The 20,793-nt window shown below is 45.9% G+C and overlaps 1 protein-coding gene across 2 annotated transcripts in view; it reads right to left on the minus strand.

The window, feature by feature from the left end:
* Positions 1 to 4,782: 4,782 nt before the first annotated feature.
* The window catches only part of LOC142217496 (rho GDP-dissociation inhibitor 2-like), a 35,347-nt gene continuing 19,336 nt past the window's right edge, over positions 4,783 to 20,793 (minus strand). For both annotated transcript variants that reach the window (XM_075285763.1, XM_075285762.1), the window contains exons 2-6: positions 15,911 to 16,090; positions 9,669 to 9,752; positions 6,178 to 6,254; positions 5,419 to 5,482; positions 4,783 to 5,253 (exon numbers count right to left, since the gene is read on the minus strand). In XM_075285763.1, the coding sequence (XP_075141864.1) occupies positions 5,054 to 5,253; positions 5,419 to 5,482; positions 6,178 to 6,254; positions 9,669 to 9,752; positions 15,911 to 16,085 (600 nt within the window). In that variant the 5' untranslated portion in view covers positions 16,086 to 16,090 and the 3' untranslated portion in view covers positions 4,783 to 5,053. The remainder of the gene's footprint in view (positions 5,254 to 5,418; positions 5,483 to 6,177; positions 6,255 to 9,668; positions 9,753 to 15,910; positions 16,091 to 20,793) is intronic.

Here is a 20,793-nt window from a genome sequence, read left to right on the forward strand (position 1 = left end):
ATAAGCTCACCACATTGCCGCACTATTGTGGCTGACGTGAATGGGGCTGAGCTGCAGTACCATGCACAACCCACAGACAGGTGTGGCGCTGTAACCAAAAGCAGCCATGTTTTTGTCATCTATTATAACCCCCTTTTAATTCGACGTTATTAGGACCCTTATAGTCAGTGGCGTACACAAAAACCAGAAGGCCTTAAATAGGGGAAAAAAAAAATCTAATGTATATGGGTGTTACGGTTATTTACTAGGTGGTGAAGAAACCGGAGAAAAATAGGTCTTTCTACATGTATCAGACGCTTTTCCTTCTAATCTGACATTCACTCTGAAATCTCTGCTGAATCTGTATTGGTCTTCCAAGATGGACTATAGATTACTGACGTGTCAAATGACATGTCCATAGACATCTATGGAGAAGCAGAGGCACACACAAGGGTGTAGCTATAGCGGCACAGCATTAGCAGTCTCTACCCAGCCTTGGACCATGAGAGGTGTTAAAGGTCACTCTGCCACCTAAAATATACCACTATTGTCAATGTTACATGGTAGATAGTAGCTCATATACAGATTTTGCACTGGGGACTGTGAGCTTCAAGTATCCAGTTTTCTCCATGTGGGAGACATCAGAGCAACAAGTCTCCTCCCGTTATTCTATAAGATGTAGGACATACCACAGAGTCACCCTATTGCTACGACATGCAGTCACAATGGAGGACCCCTTTAAGAACACCATTGAAGCGCACAGACTTCTTCCATCCATCTATAGGGCTTGTACAGCACAGAGACGCCCCGGCTGCAGACCATGTTCATGAAGTTTTTTGATATTTTGTTACATTATCCCCAGTGCACGAGGCCTCCGGGGACCCTCCAGCCCTCGCTTAATGTCTTTTTGCAATTTGGCGAACATACAAAAACTAATGTTCTTCAGATGGATTCTCCGCTGCTCCTCTAAGTGATTGGGACATTTCCGAAATCGGTTTTAAAGTGATGTTTACTATAAACACATAATGATGGTGCCGGAGGCCGCAGGACGCTGTGCAGACTCGCCGGCTCCGCTGTAAGGTTCACTGTAGGGGTTTTATGTTCTAAAATGTGTTGTAATAAGTGAAGGCCACAATAACGGTAAAATACAAATAATATTCCTATACAATAAGGTAAAGAGCAGATTATTATTATTATCTCTCTCATATCTATCTATCTATGCATCCATCCTTCCCATATCCATCTATCACTTCCATCATCCCTCAGGAGACTTAGGGACTTCTCTAGTGCACATAGTAGGCTCCTAATACACTGTGTATGGCAGGAGAGGGGAAGTGACAACTGCTCTCAGCATAGATAAACCGATTACTGTAATACTGCCCCCTATGTACAAGAATATAACTACTATAATACTGCTCCTATGTACAAGAATATAACTACTATAATACTGCTCCTATGTACAAGAATATAACTACTATAATACTGCCCCCCTATGTACAACAATATAACTACTATAATACTGCTCCTATGTACAAGAATATAACTACTATAATACTGCCCCCCTATGTACAAGAATATAACTACTATAATACTGCTCCTATATACAAGAATATAACTACTATAATACTGCTCCTATGTACAAGAATATAACTACTATAATACTGCTCCTATGTACAAGAATATAACTACTATAATACTGCCCCCTATGTACAAGAATATAACTACTATAATACTGCCCCCCTATGTACAAGAATATAACTACTAGAATACTGCCCCCCTATGTACAAGAATATAACTACTAGAATACTACTCCTATATACAAGAATATAACTACTATAATACTGCTCCTATGTACAAGAATATAACTTCTATAATACTGTTCCTATATACAAGAATATAATATTGTTATTACCTCTACCCCCTATAATCCCCACACACACACACACACACACACACACACACACACAGTTCACAAGGTAATAACATATAATTCTATAATTAGTCGGGCTGTGATTTCTTCCGCGCCTCGTTCTTCTCCATCCTCTACCACTATTAGTCATTACTCTTTGTCTTCAGCCACTTTTGTCAGATCGATCTTCCTCGCTGTTATACCGCCATTATTGCCTTTTATCCTCCAGACCATTTATAACACTGAACTATTCAATGTATTGAGATAGAAGTTGTGGCCATTACACAATACAGCACTGCCGCTATACTCCTGTCCATAGGCTGAGCTGCTGACGCACCCAGCATCGCATCTTACTGTATTGACCTAGGATAGATTTGGGACACATTTCTTCATGCCAGGAGGCCCACTATTTGGCTATAAGGTCACCCCGACCACTGGTCCAATAGCATATGCAGCTTAGCCACTGTGGCCCAGAGAGCTCTACAAGGTAAGGCCAATGAGTAGTTTGGGTTAGTATACTGGTTGATCAGTTCAGTCAGACAGGACCCTCTTGGTATGATTTGGCACATGGTTCGGCCTGGTGGTCAGGTTGGTGGCTTAGGAGTCATGGATTTTACCAGGAACGTCTGCAGGGACCTTGACTTCCAAAATTTCGGAAGTCAATCTACCCTTATACTAATACAGACCATTTAGAAGGAATCTTAAAGATGCTTCATCACCTAGATCTAGAGTCTCCATACCATTTCATCAACATATTTCTTTTCGTATTTTTCTGGACAAGATTTGGATGAAGGCCTCAATAGTGGTGAAGAAGACATCAGTTCTTATTGGGACGCTCGCTTCTCTATTCCCCAAAAATAAAGACTAGAGGGTTTAGATGGTTTTCAACCAACTTTTATACACATGAAGACTTAACTCATGCCAGAACACAAGGAGAAAGGTCTACAAGTTATGTTCTGGACATCAACAGAGGTTCAGTGGTTGAATTGAAGGTCAAAGTTGGCCACAAATGGTGGTTGCTCTTTCTGCGAGAAGTGGGCTACACACAATTTCATGGCTTGGCACTGTGGTCAGGATGGTTTAGTAGGCATGGGTTTTACCAGGAACATCTGCATGGACCTTGGCTTCGTAAGAAATTGATCCTAGGTTTTGGAACTCCACTTACTCTTTACAATTAGATGTAGGAGATGAGACATCTTCAGGATTCCTTCCATCATACCATGGCAGAAACTTATTTCTTCGTTATGTTCCTTTGAAAGATTTGGTTGAAACCTCAATACCGGAGAGGTCATCAGGTCTGGTTTGGACGCTCGTTCTTTGATTCACCAAAAATATTAAGGTTATCTGGATAGTTTACACAAGAAGACTAGACGACTAGACTCATCTCTGCCAGCAATGGAGGTCCAGTGGTTGGATCTAAGTTCTTAACTTGGCCAGAAGCAGTGGTTGCCCTTTCCAAAAGAAGAGCTCTCCATTATCATAATGGAAAGCATAGTAACGACATGGTTATACCTGACCTGGCAGTCTTGTAGCACCCACTGACACAGTCATCGCACCCGGTTCCTGCAAAGCTGGCAAATTGATCATATCTCAAGACCATTGGGAGACCATAGTCTTGTTCTTCTTGGTGGTCCTCCAAAATTATGTACATTTCCCCTGTAGTTGAATGTTAATGCTTTTGAACTTTGGGATTAGTGAAGCTTTGAGATGACCTGACCGAAGCTTTATCTTATTCTAGGCCTGGAGAAATACTGACCAGTCATCTTTAATCTCCTCTGGCCATAACAAGGTGATAGAGGCCATCACAGTATTGATCATGAAGATCATTTAGTCTCCTGAAGACAAGATTTTGCTTATATGGTGACCACACCTGATGTGATAGATCAATATTGTTAAATTCTAAGGTACAACATGGGACTTGTAGGTTACTTACCACCATTTCCTAAGCCCATTCTATGTCCTGCTTGGTCTAAAAGTTTGAATATGATGAAGCGCTGTAAAGCACCTACAAAATGTAGATTCCCACAAATGTGGACAATGGAACAAACCAATGGGTAATGAAGACAAACCAGAGGAGAGAACCAGGGACAAAGAAGAGATCCAATGGGCAACAGAGGAAGAGGAATCATAAGGCCAATGGAAGGAAAGAAGAAAAATCAGAAGGTGAACGGAAGGAAGGAAACCAGGGAGCAAAGGAGGAAGAAAAATCATAGGGAAGGAAGGGGACCAGTGGGTAAAGGAAGAGGAACCATGGGGAAATGGACCACGGAAGAAACCAATGGAACCAGAGGACACCAGAAGAACCACCAATGGGCAAGGGGAGGAAGGGAACCAGAGGACAATAGAAGAACCACTAATGGGCAAGGGGAGGAAGGGAACCAGAGGACAACAGAAGAACCACTAATGGGCAAGGAGAGAAAGGGAACCAGAGGACAACAGAAGAACCACCAATGGGCAAGGGGAGAAAGGGAACCAGAGCACAACAGAAGAACCACCAATGGGCAAGGAGAGAAAGGGAACCAGAGGGCAACAGTAGAAGAACCAATGGGCAAAGGGAGAAAGGGAACCAGAGAACAACAGAAGAATCACCAATGGGCAAGGGGAGGAACCAGAGCACAACAGAAGAACCACCAATGGGCAAGGGGAGGAAGGGAACCAGAGGACAACAGTAGAAGAACCAATGGGTAAGGGGAGGAAGGGAACCAGAGAACAACAGAAGAATCACCAATGGGCAAGGGGAGGGAGGGAACCAGAGGTCAAGAGAAGGAACCCAGGGGTAACAGAGAGAACTATAGTCTTCAGTTCAGCACATTGGCGTGGCCCATCTGACTTCACACAATTTAAAGAGAACCTATATCTGGCCCATTTTTGTAACAAATTCACACAAACTTCACTTTAAATCTCCAAATCTGTATTTGTCAATCTCCCAGCTTTATCGAAGAACCCACTTTTGGCAATTTCCAAAAAAAAAAAAAAAAATTGTTAAAGATTCATCTTTTTATTAAATACTGTCTTTACATGTTTGTATATTTTCTTTTCTTAGAAACTACAAGTGACTATAGAAAACAGCTGTAGAAACCTTGAGATGTCTTGTACGATTCTTAACATGTGGTATTATTTGCCCCCTATTCAGATTACGGTTACACAGCGCAGGGTCGGCGGCCTCTAATCCTTACAATCCTTTTTTATACACAGGTTCCATTCCCAGGACAAGTGATCGGTTTTGTCATCGTCTGTGAAACAGGATTTGATGTGGTACGTTCCCCGGACGAGCATTCCTTTGGGGGCTTCTTCTAGAGGCGTTAGGAATTCGTAAATCTCACAGCGAGGTCCGTAGCTGCCGACCATGTGCGTCTCCTTATCGACTGCCAAGAAAAATAGTGTTTTATTGAAAAAAAAATTTAAAAATAAAATTCAAAAATTCATTGGTGTAATCCTTCAGTTGGACACTAGAGGGCACTGTTATTTTTGAGGCCTGAATACAGTAGGAGTACAGTCACTTATGGACTACTTTTTCATCATTCACTTACCTCGAATTCCTTTCCTGAAGGTGTACTGTATGTATTTCAACCCAGAAACTATTTCTTTGTTCACCTAGGAATAGAATTCAAAGCTTGAGCGAGATCATAACCGAACACCAAAAAAAATGTAACAGTCGCAAGAATACTTAAAAAGGACTTTTCACCACTTCAAGCTCTCTAAACCCTCTACTGATCCTGGCACTATTGAATTTTTTCCTTTAGTCCCCACCATTCCTGAGCCATCACTGCAGGTAGTTTTGGTGACCCAATATGTTAACTAGACTCCCTAATATCAAGTGGGTGGTGTTAGGCAGGAGAAGGCAAAAGGGGGTGGTTCTGAGGTCTAACACGGTGTCTCTGATTGGAGCTCTGAGTCACACCCCCTTGATCCAGCTCCTTCCTGACACCACCCACTTGATATTAGGGAGTAAATTTCAACTGCGCCAAAATCAGCGAAGAGGAGCCTATTAAGGAATGAAAAGCACTGGTGGTGGTGGTGGTAGGGTCTCCCCCCCCCCTTCCCTATGACAACACTTCCTGGTAATTCATGGTCATGGGCACCCTGGTCCTCACAGCAGCCAGTCAGAAATCAAGTTTTAATCTTTCAAGCACAGGCAAGACAATTTAATAATCTGATTGTCTCCGATAAGGATCTGTGTCCCTATGAGAACACAGGGCTGCCATTGGAAGGGCAGGAAGAGCTGTCATAGGAACAAGGGTGGAGATGCTGTACTTGTGGAATGATAAACATAATGAAGCAGCACTTACCTTAAAACAAATTTTCACCTTGTAGTACGAGCCCTCCTTCATTACAAAGGTCTGTTCCTTAAGTGCCGTGACATTCCCTGAAATAATAAAGAATATATGGGACTTCCCTATAATGTAGAATATCTTGAAATCCAATATATAATCTCTCTCCATCATCCAGAATATCTGATGATCCAGTATATACAGTGACCTTCCTATATACCAGAATATCTGATAATCCAGTACCGTGACCCTCCTCCAATAATCCAAAATATCGGAGCTGTAGAGTTTGGGATAGCAGCACATTGGGGAACAGTTTACAGTTGAAGCCTGTAGTAATGTCATCTCAACACAAGGGGGCACTAGCGTACAGGGCGAGGAATTACAGATATTAACCCCCTATTAGATGACTATTACATACTTATACAGTCGCCATTGAACGCAATGACAACTCTCTGCAACCTTTTCACTGAAGATGGAGCACAGCGCCATACATTGTATAGTGGTTGTGCTTAGTAGTGCAGCTCAGTCCTTAAATGGGACTGAAATGTTGCTTTACCATGTGACATCATCGATGCTGTGGCTTCTTTAAGAGCAGATTATTTGGGCGTCAGACCCTACTGATGATATATTGGTGACCTATCATTAATCTACAATGCCAGACTGTGCAACAGGAGAGTCAGTCTACTGTATAGCAGACATGTAGTCACCCAGAGAGCAGAGCATGGCACTACTACACCCAGCAAGAGGAGGAAGGTGTGCAGATCCTGTGGAGGGGTCAGACATGGCCGTGCAGTTCTCCTAACCCCTGTAATGTAGATTAGGGCGTCTGCTTGGATTCCCTTTCCTCACATCCTTGTGTCAGGCCCGAGCTGCATTGTGAAGGCTGCACCCATGTAAATGAGCGGCAGGGAGGGGAAGGTGCCATCACATACCGCCTTGTGTGCAGAATACTAATGGAGTCATATACAGTCCCCCAGTATCACGCTGCAGAGCTCTGCTACATTGTATCCACAGGATTCAAGGACCGGATACATTGTATCCACAGGATCCCAGGACCGGATACATTGTATCCACAGGATCCCAGGACCGGATACATTGTATCCACAGGATCCCAGGACCGGATACATTGTATCCACAGGATTCCAGGACCGGATACATTGTATCCACAGGATTCCAGGACCGGATACATTGTATCCACAGGATTCCACGACCGGATACATTGTATCCACAGGATTCCAGGACCGGATACATTGTATCCACAGGATTCCAGGACCGGATACATTGTATCCACAGGATTCCAGGACCGGATACATTGTATCCACAGGATTCCAGGACCGGATACATTGTATCCACAGGATTCCAGGACCGGATACATTGTATCCACAGGATTCCAGGACCGGATACATTGTATCCACAGGATTCCAGGACCGGATACATTGTATCCACAGGATTCCAGGACCGGATACATTGTATCCACAGGATTCCAGGACCGGATACATTGTATCCACAGGATTCCAGGACCGGATACATTGTATCCACAGGATTCCAGGACCGGATACATTGTATCCACAGGATTCCAGGACCTGATACATTGTATCCCCACCTTGGCCCTGTATAATATTGATCATTAATTAAAGATATTCACGAATTGTTGGTTAAAATGTCCCAGGAAGCCCCACAAGGAGAAAGCGGGCGAGATAACACCCTGATCTAGTGACCCAAGACTGAAAACACGTCCTCAGACAAGCAGAACAGTAAGGCAGATATGTGCCCAGAACAGGGGTCACTTACATATAATGTACATTACTCAGCAGGGGGCGACAATGAGCAAAGGTTAGACAAAATGTGAGTCCTGTCCTGATGGGAGTGATAGTCCAGCTAGAGTGTGATTATTATCGATATATCTGGGATACTCAATTGGCAGACCACTGTCTGAATCCCACGGCCCCCCTACACCATCGATGGGGGCACCATGGCCCACAGGACAGGGCAAAATGGGCACCATATTGCATGGAGGTTCCATCACTCTGTGGTATTCAGAGAAGGTCATGATTACTGTATGAGAGGTCAAAGGGGGCAGGGGTGAACTGGGCGAGGTTAGTGATCCGTCTTATGTGTAAATACTGGACATGATCAGTCTTTACACGTCAATGGCTCTTTGGTAAAAATAATTCACCTATGGCCTACACCACATACATATATCGTCAATAGGGACCGGGGGGGGGGGGGGGTTTAAGGACACTCAAAGGCCAGTGTATGTCACTAGCCATGCGAGTATTTAGTTTAGCGCCATGCTAGAGATGTTATTGCTGGAGGGGTGCAACACTGGACTTCCCTGGACCTTTACATTGCTCAGTATGAAAAGTTAGTGTACTGCCATACATATCACTGTCCCTCCTATGTGCGGCCATAACCTGTGCATCTATATTTTGTAGTCTTTTTCCATCCATGCATCTTTTGCACATATTCTCTCTGCCTATGCCATCTCAGTGGGCGGGCTCTTCCTGATGTGATATCTGACTCTCTGAGCCAATCAGACGCCTCCCCCTTTCTGCTCCTCTTCCCCTCTCACAGCATGCAACCTCAGAGAGAGAAACTGCAGCTCCACACCCCTCCTCCATGTGTACCATCTATTGTAGGCAGATTTTGCGGGAAGGTGAGGAAGAGGTTAAGAGTAGTGAGTGTCGCCCCCATTTATCTATGTTATGTACTGTATTTACTGTAATACCTTCCATCCTCTCTAAGACACTGGCTCAGCATTTCCTAGCAAAGTGCTACTTATTAATTCATGGCTGGGTAACAGCAGTGGATGTGAAGGATCGCTCTGTGCTCGCCCCATATTAATTTTGTTCAGCACCTTGCCCATGTGGGACCCGCGGTGTAATTACAATACATGCTGCACCGCGCCTCATACGTGCTCCAATTCTTCCTGAGCTCCTCATCTGGGGATATGAAGTCCCTGGTTCCTGCTTCAGACAACCTATAAAACTCGAGGCGTCAGATCTGAGGCACTGCACCAGGAGAGGTTTAGTGTCCTTAAGGTGAGGAGCTGCGTCCTGGTCGTAATTGGCAAATACCCCTAATTTAATCTTAATGGTGCGGCCTTGATATGCTCAAGATTTCTGTCTTCCTACATTAAAGGACACGGCCAGGTATCTACAAGTGTTATTCAGACTAGGTACATTTCTGATACACAGTTCCAAATCCCCTGCATAGATATAGTTCAGTAAGACACTTCCTGCAGCCGCCACTAGAAGAATGGTAACTGCATATGGATTATCCTCTGCAATCTGTATTCAGTGAGCTCCCCCTAGTGGTGGTTACAAACCAAAATTTTTTTACTATGTAGCTATGTTTCAAAGGAGGGAGGGTCTAGTGCTCTGTATCAGATCTTGTATTTTTCTGCGGCCTTTCCTTGGTTTTAATCCATCTAGTGCTCATGCTCTGCTGTGTTGCATTGTGGGAGATGTTGTGACCTGTACATAGGTTATTATTTATGAATCCTTTACCTGTTAAGTCCATAGTGATGGGTCCGGGGGCATCATCACATATCAAAGACATCCCCGTTACCTGCACGTTGGGGGCAGAAGGGTCTAGAAAGAGAAAAATATAGGATTAATTCATGGAAATAAAATAACTGCAAAACCATCCACCTCCGACCAGCTCATCCGAAATACCCCAAACCAATTCCAACCATATCTCACCTCATCCATAACCATCATTCACCAACCATGCCATTTCTCCTTAACCCCACCTACCCAGCCATCCCACCATCACCTACGGCATCCCATTGCCAACCACCATGACACCTCATTCCCAACCATGCCATCTCATACCCTCTCAGACCAATCTCACCTCAACTTCATCTACCCAGCCATCCCACCATCACCCATGCCCTACCATCTCAATGCCAACCAAGCCATCTCACACCATCCCCAACCAAATCTTACCTCATGCCCAACTATCCCACACCATATCAATACCAACCCCCATTACATCATCCCCCCTCATTCCCAGATATCCAACCACATCCCCAATTATCTCATCGTCAACCATGCCATCTCATCTCAACCCCATATACCCAGCCATCCCACCATCACCTATGCCATCCCATCCAACCATCCCAACACCAACTCACCCCCTCCCCAGATATTCCACTACCATCTTCTTCTACTAGATCACCTCTTTGGTCAGCCATCTATCCCATGTTAACTTCCCTCAGCCCCATCTTTATCTTCTTCTACCCCCAAGTCCATCCATCCGTCCCCACCCATTGTACGTTTATTATACCCACTAAATATACATTTCATCATGAGCACTAGGAGGCGCTCTCTACCACTCTCCATCATTGTACTGGAGTAAACATGGAGGTAAACCCTTCTTTACATGGCCGCAGTCACATACAGGGCGACTTCCCCCCATACAGCTCCTTGTATTTTACAGATGGCAGATATTTCTATAGCACAGAAGATCCCGGGGCAGTATATTATTATAAGCTCCGCCCCCGAGGGGCCCACACACTGTGCAATATCTAGAACGTACAGAGGCCGAGGACGCGGCTGATCAAAGACATTCAATTCTGCTTAATCTCCAAATTGCAAGAGGAAATTAATGATATCCAACAGTGTGAACAGAGACCTGGAGGACTCTGATAGAGAAGCGGCTCAGCCCTGGACCCTCGCCAGGAGAAGCCACTGCAGAGTCTGCAGAACTGGGGGCCGCTTATCTACAAGAAGAAGCAGGCACCATCAAAGACCCCCCCACCATCAAAGACCCCCAGCAGCTCTGAGGCTTCACACACAAATCCTCCAATGTTTTAATGAACATTTCTAGAAATCTGAAGATCACTGAGCATCGCAGACGGCAGAGGGGTTATTCTGGGACAGCGAGGGTGGAGGGGCTGGTATGGGTGGGGGAATATCCAAGACTGCACCAATACATCCCATAATACAGTCACATCCAAAGCTGCACCAATACATTCTATATTACAGTCACATCCAAAGCTGCACCAATACATTCTATATTAGTCACATCCAAAGCTGCACCAATACATCCCATAGTCCAGTCACATCCAAAGCTGCACCAATACATTCTATATTACAGTCACATCCAAAGCTGCACCAATACATCCCATAGTCCAGTCACATCCAAAGCTGCACCAATACATCCCATAGTACAGTCACATCCAAAGCTGCACCAATACATTCTATATTACAGTCACATCCAAAGCTGCACCAATACATCCCATAGTCCAGTCACATCCAAAGCTGCAGCAATACATTCTACAGTGGAGTCACATCCAAAGCTGCACCAATACATTCTATATTACAGTCACATCCAAAGCTGCACCAATACATTCTATATTACAGTCACATCCAAAGCTGCACCAATACATTCTACAGTGGAGTAACATCCAAAGCTGCACCAATACATCCCATAGTACAGTCACATCCAAAGCTGCACCAATACATTTTATATTACAGTCACATGCAAAGCTGCACCAATACATCCCATAGTACAGTCACATCCAAAGCTGCACCAATACATTCTATATTACAGTCACATCCAAAGCTGCACCAATACATTCTATATTACAGTCACATCCAAAGCTGCACCAATACATCCCATAGTACAGTCACATCCAAAGCTGCACCAATACATTATACAGTGGAGTCACATCCAAAGCTGTACCAATACATTCTATATTACAATCACATCCAAAGCTGCACCAATAAATCCCACAGTCCAGTCACATCCAAAGCTGTACCAATACATTCTATAGTACAGACACATCCAAAGCTGCACTAATACATCCCACAGTCCAGTCACATCCAAAGCTGCACCAATACATTCTACAGTGGAGTCACATCCAAAGCTGCACCAATACATTCTATTCTCCAGGCACATCTAAGGGTCTATCAGTACAGCTTGTACTCCAGTCACATCCAAAGCGGCACTATTACACCCCATATTCCAGCCAAACCAAACCTTCACAAGTTACATCCAAAGTTTTAGCATTACATCCTATACAACAGTCACACCCAAAGCAGCAACATTACATCCTATACTCCAGTAACAGCCAAAGCTGCACCAGTCACACTGCATTTCAGTCACATCCAAAGTTACACTATTACATCCTATACTCCATTCAAATCCAGAGCTGCATCGTCCCATCTTCTACTCCAGTCACATCTAAAGCAGAATTAGAGATTATTATAGTATATACATGGTCCTGGGGGTATACACCTCCATGCTGCAGCACGAGATCTGGGTGTGTATAGTGTATACAGGTCAGTGAGCAGACACTCAGCACAATCTTGTATCAATAAGTGGCGGTAAATGCTGCGTCAGGAGGTTCTGCGAATAGAGACCTCGCCATATAATAGTCTACGAGAGGGCAGATCTATTATTTATACCAGTGGGGGAGGCAAGTGCGGGGGATGGGGGATGACAAGATGGCTGTCAATCACCACAAAGTGAAGATGATGAATAGGGTGCATAAAATCAAGACTTCGGCAGCTGAGATATGGGGCGCTGTTTGCAGGTTTAAAATAAGATCTTTCACCACCTTCACCCCTTCTCATCATTTAATAGTCTCTCCTTCACAGACTCCATCACAGTTGGAATTTTCTCTCTAGCCCCCACCATTCCTGAGTAATCACTGTAGTTAGTATTGGTGCCTGATAAGTGAACTAGACTCCCTAATGTCCAGTGGGTGGTGACAGGCAGAAGAAGATGATGGGGTGCAGATCTGAGCTCCAATCACAGGCAGAAAGTGTTAGAACTCACAGTCACATCCAATTGACTATTCTTGCCTGACACCACCCACTTGTCATTAGGGAGTCTAGTTAATACATCAGTAACAGCACTGATTTCTCAGGAACAGTCGGGGCTAGAGAAAAAATTCCAACTGTGCCAGAATCAGTGGAGAGGAGCCTATTAAAGGAATGAATAGAGCTGGAGTCGCTGAAAGTTCCCCTGTATATAGCGCTCAATGAGATTTGTGCTCCTGTGAACCATAAACACTGCCAACACTGATACATTGTAACAAACTGCAGCTGTGATAGTTTCAATTCACTGGCAGCAAGCAGAGATCTTCACATAGAGATGGCTTCAGATAAAGAACCATTTCTATGTGCTTCATCGTCCCCGCAGATGGCCCCCCGGGATCCTAACACACCAGCGCCCTCCGGCCATCACTGCCTGTAATGCATCGGGTAATTGGATCAGGAAACAGGAGATTACTTAATGGTTAATGTGAACGGGAACCATAATGTGATTTATTAGATCTGTGCCCAGCCCCGGCCATCACCGCAAACCCAAGGGAGATACTGGGTTATCTGCAGCTGTAGGGACGTGTTCAGGGCAGTAGTCAGGGGGCGCTCATGTGGTTTGGGTGGCCTGATAGGACTTCAATTCCCTTTTATTTAGTGTCAGACTGGACTTGCATTACTCAGAGGAGTGTGGACCCAGATTTAGGGATAGCAAAAATCTGGACCTAATACCTACAGATTAGGACCGCCCATATCTCTGTGGAGGGGCAGAAATAGCTGCCAATCAATGATCAGCCCCGCCCACATCTCTGTACATATGCAGAAATGGTGGCCAATCACTGATCAGCCCCGCCCACATCTCTGTACATATGCAGAAATGGTGGCCAATCACTGATCAGCCCCGCCCACATCTCTGTACATATGCAGAAATGGCTGCCAATCACAGATCAGCCCCGCCCACATCTCTGTACATATGCAGTAATGGCTGCCAATCACAGATCAGCCCCGCCCACATCTCTGTACATATGCAGAAATGGCTGCCAATCACAGATCAGCCCCGCCCACCTCTATGCACAGAAAGAGCTGCCAATCACAGCTTAGGACCGCCCACTGGACTCCTAAGCCCAGAAGGAGCAGGGCTAGAAATGAATAAATGACACGTTCTACTAAATCTTTCCCCGTGACTCTCTCCATCAATCTGTTCCCCTCCCCCTCCTCTATTACAAGCCAATGCAGATTTTCCATGTGACAGGTTCCCTTTAAATTTTATCTTTCAAATTCCATTACCCTATAGATTTCAGAGTCGGAGTCTGCGCCCCCCCCCCCCTCCCCATAACAAAAGCGTCACATTGTGCCAAACCCTCTGCAGGAGATCTCTGGCTGATCCTGCTCTAATTCATCCCTATGATGGGGTCTTATTAGACAAATGGCCGCAGTCCTCTCCCCCTCCCCTACGGATACAGCTCTGCCTGACGCTTCACCCCACATAGATTTCCCAATGAACTTTGCCCTCTAATCCATTAACCCCCCCCCCTCACCCGCCTGTGTTCTCTATTAATCGCTTCCCCCAGATTTCGCACTGAGGATGCAGCGCTGCTCCGGCCATAAATCATCAGTAAGAGGCACATCTGTGCCGTCACACATCGCCGCCGCCAATGGCTCCACACTTGTTACAGCGCACCTGCCGCCGCCGCAACAGATGGAGACAGGCACGTGGCCATAGCCTGGAGGGCGCAGAACGGTGCAGGATCCTAAACCTAAAGTAAAAGGTATTTCCAGGTGATTTGTATTTACATATATAGTATTATACATCTGTGTGGAGGAAGGGAACTGACAGCCCCAACGGTGCCGCAAATATGACCCAGCCACAAAGTCGTTGTCAGATACAATCTTTCGTATACGGTCCCTTAATAGTGGGACAACCATCACGGTCATCTATATGGGTTGTAGTAGCGATGTCCCAACCAATAATGGTAGGTTTAACAGGCGTCACCCAGCTTTCTACGTTTGCTATAAAGAGTTGTACTCGAGTTGTGACCCCTTATGGTTAGAGGTGTAACTTGAAGCCCCTGGCCCCCCACTTACAATGTGCTACCTATAATACTGGGGGTCTTTTATTGTACAGAGGCCTTTGAGCCCCCTCAGGCTCCAGGATCAGGTAGCACTTGCTACCTCTGCACCCCCTACACCTGTGCCCCTGTTTATGGCTCTGCCTGAAGAAGTGTCAGTCTTTACTGCAGTTCTGGAATTCTATTCAGAAGCCACAAAGAGCAGCTTATACTGGTGGAATTGAGGGAGGACACAGGAAAGTGAGGGGAGACCAGGAAGATAAATGAATCCTCCGCAGGTGCCCAGAGGCTGATCAACAATTCCTCGCAGGGAAGGAACATCAATCTCTGCAGAAAGCGTCAGGTGGCCGAGGAAATCTATACACAATCCAGCAGACAGAATCAATACTAAGACGAGCAGTGAGCGCAGACAGGAGTAACGTGACGAACGTGCCCTAGTCTGCCATCGTAATTCAATTACTGGCGTTATCTGCTCCTGGGAAAGCTGGGTGACATCAATAGGACCATTATGACATCTGCAAGTGGTGCAATGGGAACGCTCACTCATCTTTCCCAGATCTCTATGACCTTTCTAATGGGGCTGTTCACTCATTGGATGGTGGGGGTAGATTTATCATTCAGGAATTTAGGAAAGCTGGGTGGAAACTAATTTACAGCCCTAGTAGTTATTTGGTCTTCCCAAATTTGCACGTTTGGCGATAAGCAGAGAGGAAGTCTAGCTAGTCAGATTTGCCATTCAGGAGCTTGGGAAGGCTGGGTGATAACTACATTCAGAGACTCAAACATACTACGACCACACGTACACCAGAACCTCCAGCCTGTGTCTACAAAACCATGAGTCGCCGCCCTGCTGGTCATTACTGGAATTGCTCCTTCTAGCATATTTTGCCATTTTCGGTAGAGACTCACCCACTGTGGTCGGCATCTTCCCCAGCAAGGTCTCCTTGTATTTTTTCAGACTTTCATCATCTTTGTCCAGTTCCTGGATCTCTTGCACAGATTTCTTCTCCGGGGGCTTGTAGCGCAGGTCGGTTTCATCTTCAACATCATCTTCAACGGGTTTAATCCCATCTTTGTCCGCCATGATGTCTGAAATGGAAGAGCAGAGCCGTCAATGATCAACAGTCCATCAAAAAGTGGTAGAATTCTGAATGCAGCTTTGGTTGTAATTGGAGTAGAAGACAGAATTCCAAGAATAAATGTAGCCTCCACTAGGGGGAGCTCAGCAGCTTACTCCATACTGCTTATACATTGACCTGTATGCAGGGAGCTCCATCTAGTGGTGGCTGCCGGTTTACAGGATTATCAGCTATCTCTGACTATGCAGAGGATTTGGGGCTCTGTATCAGGAAGACAAAGCTCTGACCACTATAAAGATATTACAAACACTAAATTGTAGAGAAGTCTGGGGAGAAATATTGGTGATTTATTGCTTCTTTCCTTGTCACAGACATCTTATAAGTCTAAGCATTCCTGCTCTGATCAATAAGTCGCAGCGCTGCAGTTTCTTGAGAAGACGTCAGATATTCGCAGATTGAAATCTATTGACAGGTGAGATTTTATTCCTGAGACCTAAAGTGATCCGAGCGGATGATGGAGACCAATTAGACAATAATGGGAATCGCTCGACCACATAGAGAGACAGATGACAAATGAAAGGTGGAGGCTGCTAAGCAACACAGGATTATACCACGCTACATACTGGACGTATAGGGGCTGGCGGGATACCGGAGGGTGAGCTGTCCTCAAAGGCTCAAAGGAATAGGAACAAAAATTTCAGCAGATCTATATTATATATATATGGGAGTAGATCTGGATTAGCAGGCAATGGGTTAATATGGAATGTCTAATAATCTGGAAAGTCGGAGATTATTGAAGATCCAGTAATGTCCACCAGCATAGGCTTATCCAAAACTGTAGCAAGGAGGAGGAAGTGAGAAAGGAAAAGGGAAGGCAAGTGAGGAAGCATAGGAGGAAAGACATGGGAGGAGGAAGAAGAAGAGGAAGAGGAGGAGGAGGAGGAGGAAAGACATGGGAGGAGGAAGAAGAGGAGGAAAGACATGGGAGGAGGAGGAAGAGGAGGAAGAGGAGGAGGAGGAGGAGGAGGAGGAAGAAGAGGAGGAAAGACATGGGAGGAGGAAGAAGAGGAGGAAAGACATGGGAGGAGGAAGAAGAGGAGGAAGAGGAGGAGGAGGAGGAGGAGGAAGAAGAGGAGGAAAGACATGGGAGGAGGAAGAAGAGGAGGAAAGACATGGGAGGAGGAAGAAGAAGAGGAAGAGGAGGAGGAGGAGGAGGAAAGACATGGGAGGAGGAAGAAGAGGAGGAAAGACATGGGAGGAGGAAGAAGAGGAGGAAAGACATGGGAGGAGGAGGAGGAAGAGGAGGAGGAAGAGGAGGAGGAAGAGGAGGAGGAGGAAGAGGAGGAGGAAGAGGAGGAAAGACATGGGAGGAGGAGGAAGAGGAGGAGGAGGCGGAAGAGGAGGAAAGACATGGGAGGAGGAGGAAGAGGAGGAGGAGGAGGAAGAGGAGGAAAGACATGGGAAGAGGAGGAAAGACATGGGAGGAGGAGGAAGAGGAGGAGGAAGAGGAGGAGGAAGAGGAGGAGGAAGAGGAGGAGGAGGAGGAAGAGGAAGAGAAAAGGCTAGGGTCGAGGAGGAGGAGGAAGAGCAGGAAAGGCATGGGAGGAGGAGGAAGAGCAGGAAAGGCATGGGAGGAGGAGGAAGAGGAGGAGGAAGAGGAGGAGGAAGAGGAGGAGGAAGAGGAGGAGGAAGAGGAGGAGGAAGAGGAGGAGGAAGAGGAGGAGGAAGAGGAGGAAAGACATGGGAGGAGGAGGAAGAGCAGGAAAGGCATGGGAGGAGGAGGAAGAGGAGGAGGAAGAGGAGGAGGAAGAGGAGGAGGAAGAGGAGGAAAGACATGGGAGGAGGAGGAAGAGGAGGAGGAAGAGGAGGAGGAAGAGGAGGAGGAAGAGGAGGAGGAGGAGGAAGAGGAGGAGGAAAGACATGGGAGGAGGAGGAAGAAGAGAAAAGGCTAGGGTCGAGGAGGAGGAGGAAGAGCAGGAAAGGCATGGGAGGAGGAGGAAGAGCAGGAAAGGCATGGGAGGAGGAGGAAGAGGAGGAGGAAGAGGAGGAGGAAGAGGAGGAGGAAGAGGAGGAGGAAGAGGAGGAGGAGGAGGAGGAGGAAGAAGAGGAGGAAAGACATGGGAGGAGGAAGAAGAGGAGGAAAGACATGGGAGGAGGAAGAAGAAGAGGAAGAGGAGGAGGAGGAGGAGGAGGAAAGACATGGGAGGAGGAAGAAGAGGAGGAAAGACATGGGAGGAGGAAGAAGAGGAGGAAAGACATGGGAGGAGGAGGAGGAAGAGGAGGAGGAAGAGGAGGAGGAAGAGGAGGAGGAGGAAGAGGAGGAGGAAGAGGAGGAAAGACATGGGAGGAGGAGGAAGAGGAGGAGGAGGCGGAAGAGGAGGAAAGACATGGGAGGAGGAGGAAGAGGAGGAGGAGGAGGAAGAGGAGGAAAGACATGGGAGGAGGAGGAAGAGGAGGAGGAAGAGGAGGAGGAAGAGGAGGAGGAAGAGGAGGAGGAAGAGGAGGAGGAGGAGGAAGAGGAGGAGGAAAGACATGGGAGGAGGAGGAAGAAGAGAAAAGGCTAGGGTCGAGGAGGAGGAGGAAGAGCAGGAAAGGCATGGGAGGAGGAGGAAGAGGAGGAGGAAGAGGAGGAGGAAGAGGAGGAGGAAGAGGAGGAGGAAGAGGAGGAGGAAGAGGAGGAGGAAGAGGAGGAGGAAGAGGAGGAGGAAGAGGAAGAGGAGGAGGAAGAGGAGGAGGAAGAGGAGGAGGAGGAAAGACATGGGAGGAGGAGGAAGAAGAGAAAAGGCTAGGGTCGAGGAGGAGGAGGAGGAAGAGCAGGAAAGGCATGGGAGGAGGAGGAGAAAGAGGAAGGAGGAGGAGGAGAGGAAAAAGAAAGGGAAGAGAAGAGGAGGAAAGGGAAGAAGGAAAGGAAGGAGAATAGGGTGACAGACAAAAAAAAAACAAAAAAAAAAACAGGAGATGGTAGGAATGCAGGGAGGAGTGGAGAATTCAAGGAAGAAAGTTGGAAAAGAACAAATGGCAAAAGAGGAGGAGGGGAAGGAAGGGAAAATAGTAAAAAAAAATATATATATGAGTAGAAAAAAGGAAAAGTTGTGGCAGATAACAATGGAAAGGAAGAAAGGAAGGAATCAGCAAGAAAGGGGCGATTAGAAAGCAGAGGGAGGAGGAAAAAAAGAAGGAGAAAGAGAGAATAAGAAAAGGATGGGAGTGATAAGGCAAGAAGGAACATGAGAAATAGAGAGATCGAGGTAATAGGAGTGACAGCAAGGAGAAGAGAAGACAAGGAACGGAAATAAAATAAAATAAAAAAATGGAGAAAGACCAGAAAGAAAAAGAGGTAGAAAGTGATCTAAGAAAGTAACAAAAAGGAGAACAGAACGGGGGAGAGGGAAGAGGAAGAGCCAAGAAGTAGCAGCAAAGAAGAGGGGAAAAAAAGTGGAGAGGAAAAAACAGGAAGGCAAAAGAGCCAAGGAAGGAAAGTGAGAGTCAACAACAAAAGAGAATGAAGAAAGAGGCAAGTAAGGGAACAGGAGGAGGAGAGAAGGAAAAGGGAAAGTGAGAAAAAGGAGGAGGAAGAGGAAGGAAAGAAGAGATAAGAACATGAAAGAAGTGAAATAGAAGGAGAGCAGAGGAAAGAGGAAGAGGAGGAGGAGGAGGAGGAGGAGGAATATTCCAGCACACTGCAGCAGGAGGGAATTACCTGGAATCCCGTATAGATACTAAACTGAGTTTAGAAGGTTCTATAGGCCGCAGCCACATCAGCAGACCCCAGGTGGGGAGGATTGACCTGCACTCGGCTCCACCCAGATTTCTCCTTTCCCTTTTGTGCCTTCTCCTCATTTTCTTCCTCTGAAGTTTCCTTCAGTTGCTGCTCCCTTATGGACAGTACAATATGACACATCCATAGTAAATGGCTACAGCTACATGGCCACAATGTTAAAGAAACACTCCGCAGAAGACAGATATACATCGTACAGGGCATATATGGGGGGGGGGGGGGGCAAATGACACAGGATTCAGGAATACCAAGACGTCCTCTGTTTCTTGCTCCTCATGGCTTGGACTAAGCAGAAGGCTAGGAAGAAAAAAAATTCTGGAGTGTTCCTTTAAAAAGGTACTTAAAGGACAACTCTGCTGCGTAAACCTAAAAATTCTTTTCATGGTTAGATTATATTTTCAGAGCAGAAATGTGCACAGAATTCTTATCGTTTCCCATCCCCCTCTACTGTTTTCAGTTATTACAACGAGAATGGCAGGGGGAAGCAGTGAGCACAGGAGATGTGAAGTCCTATCCTAAAAACAAGATAAAATCCAATGAGATATGACCTTTTCCATGGGCTAAACCCAATATATCTGTTGCAATACCGCATGTAGCCTCTTGACTGGGGGTGGCACTGTTTATAAGAACAAAACAAAGAACCCCATTTTTTCCTGAATAACCCCTTTAAGCAGGCACTCTGTACAGAGTGGAGCATGAACCCAACCACATATGTATCCGCCAGCCCTCTCCAATTTACCTTCTAGACCAGTCAAGACTATAATTCCAAAATTGCACCATCATGCAACTTTGTTATGGCTGCCAAAGTTGTATAAATGGCAATGTAAGGCTAGGTTCACACTAGTGCTGGGCTCCCCGCTGTTCAGGTCCACAATTTTCTATGAAGACTCCAACGCAGATGGGAAACTAGCCTAACATTTATGCAATAAAGTATA

This window comes from Leptodactylus fuscus, chromosome 8 (assembly GCF_031893055.1).
Source record: "Leptodactylus fuscus isolate aLepFus1 chromosome 8, aLepFus1.hap2, whole genome shotgun sequence".
Taxonomy (NCBI): domain Eukaryota; kingdom Metazoa; phylum Chordata; class Amphibia; order Anura; family Leptodactylidae; genus Leptodactylus; species Leptodactylus fuscus.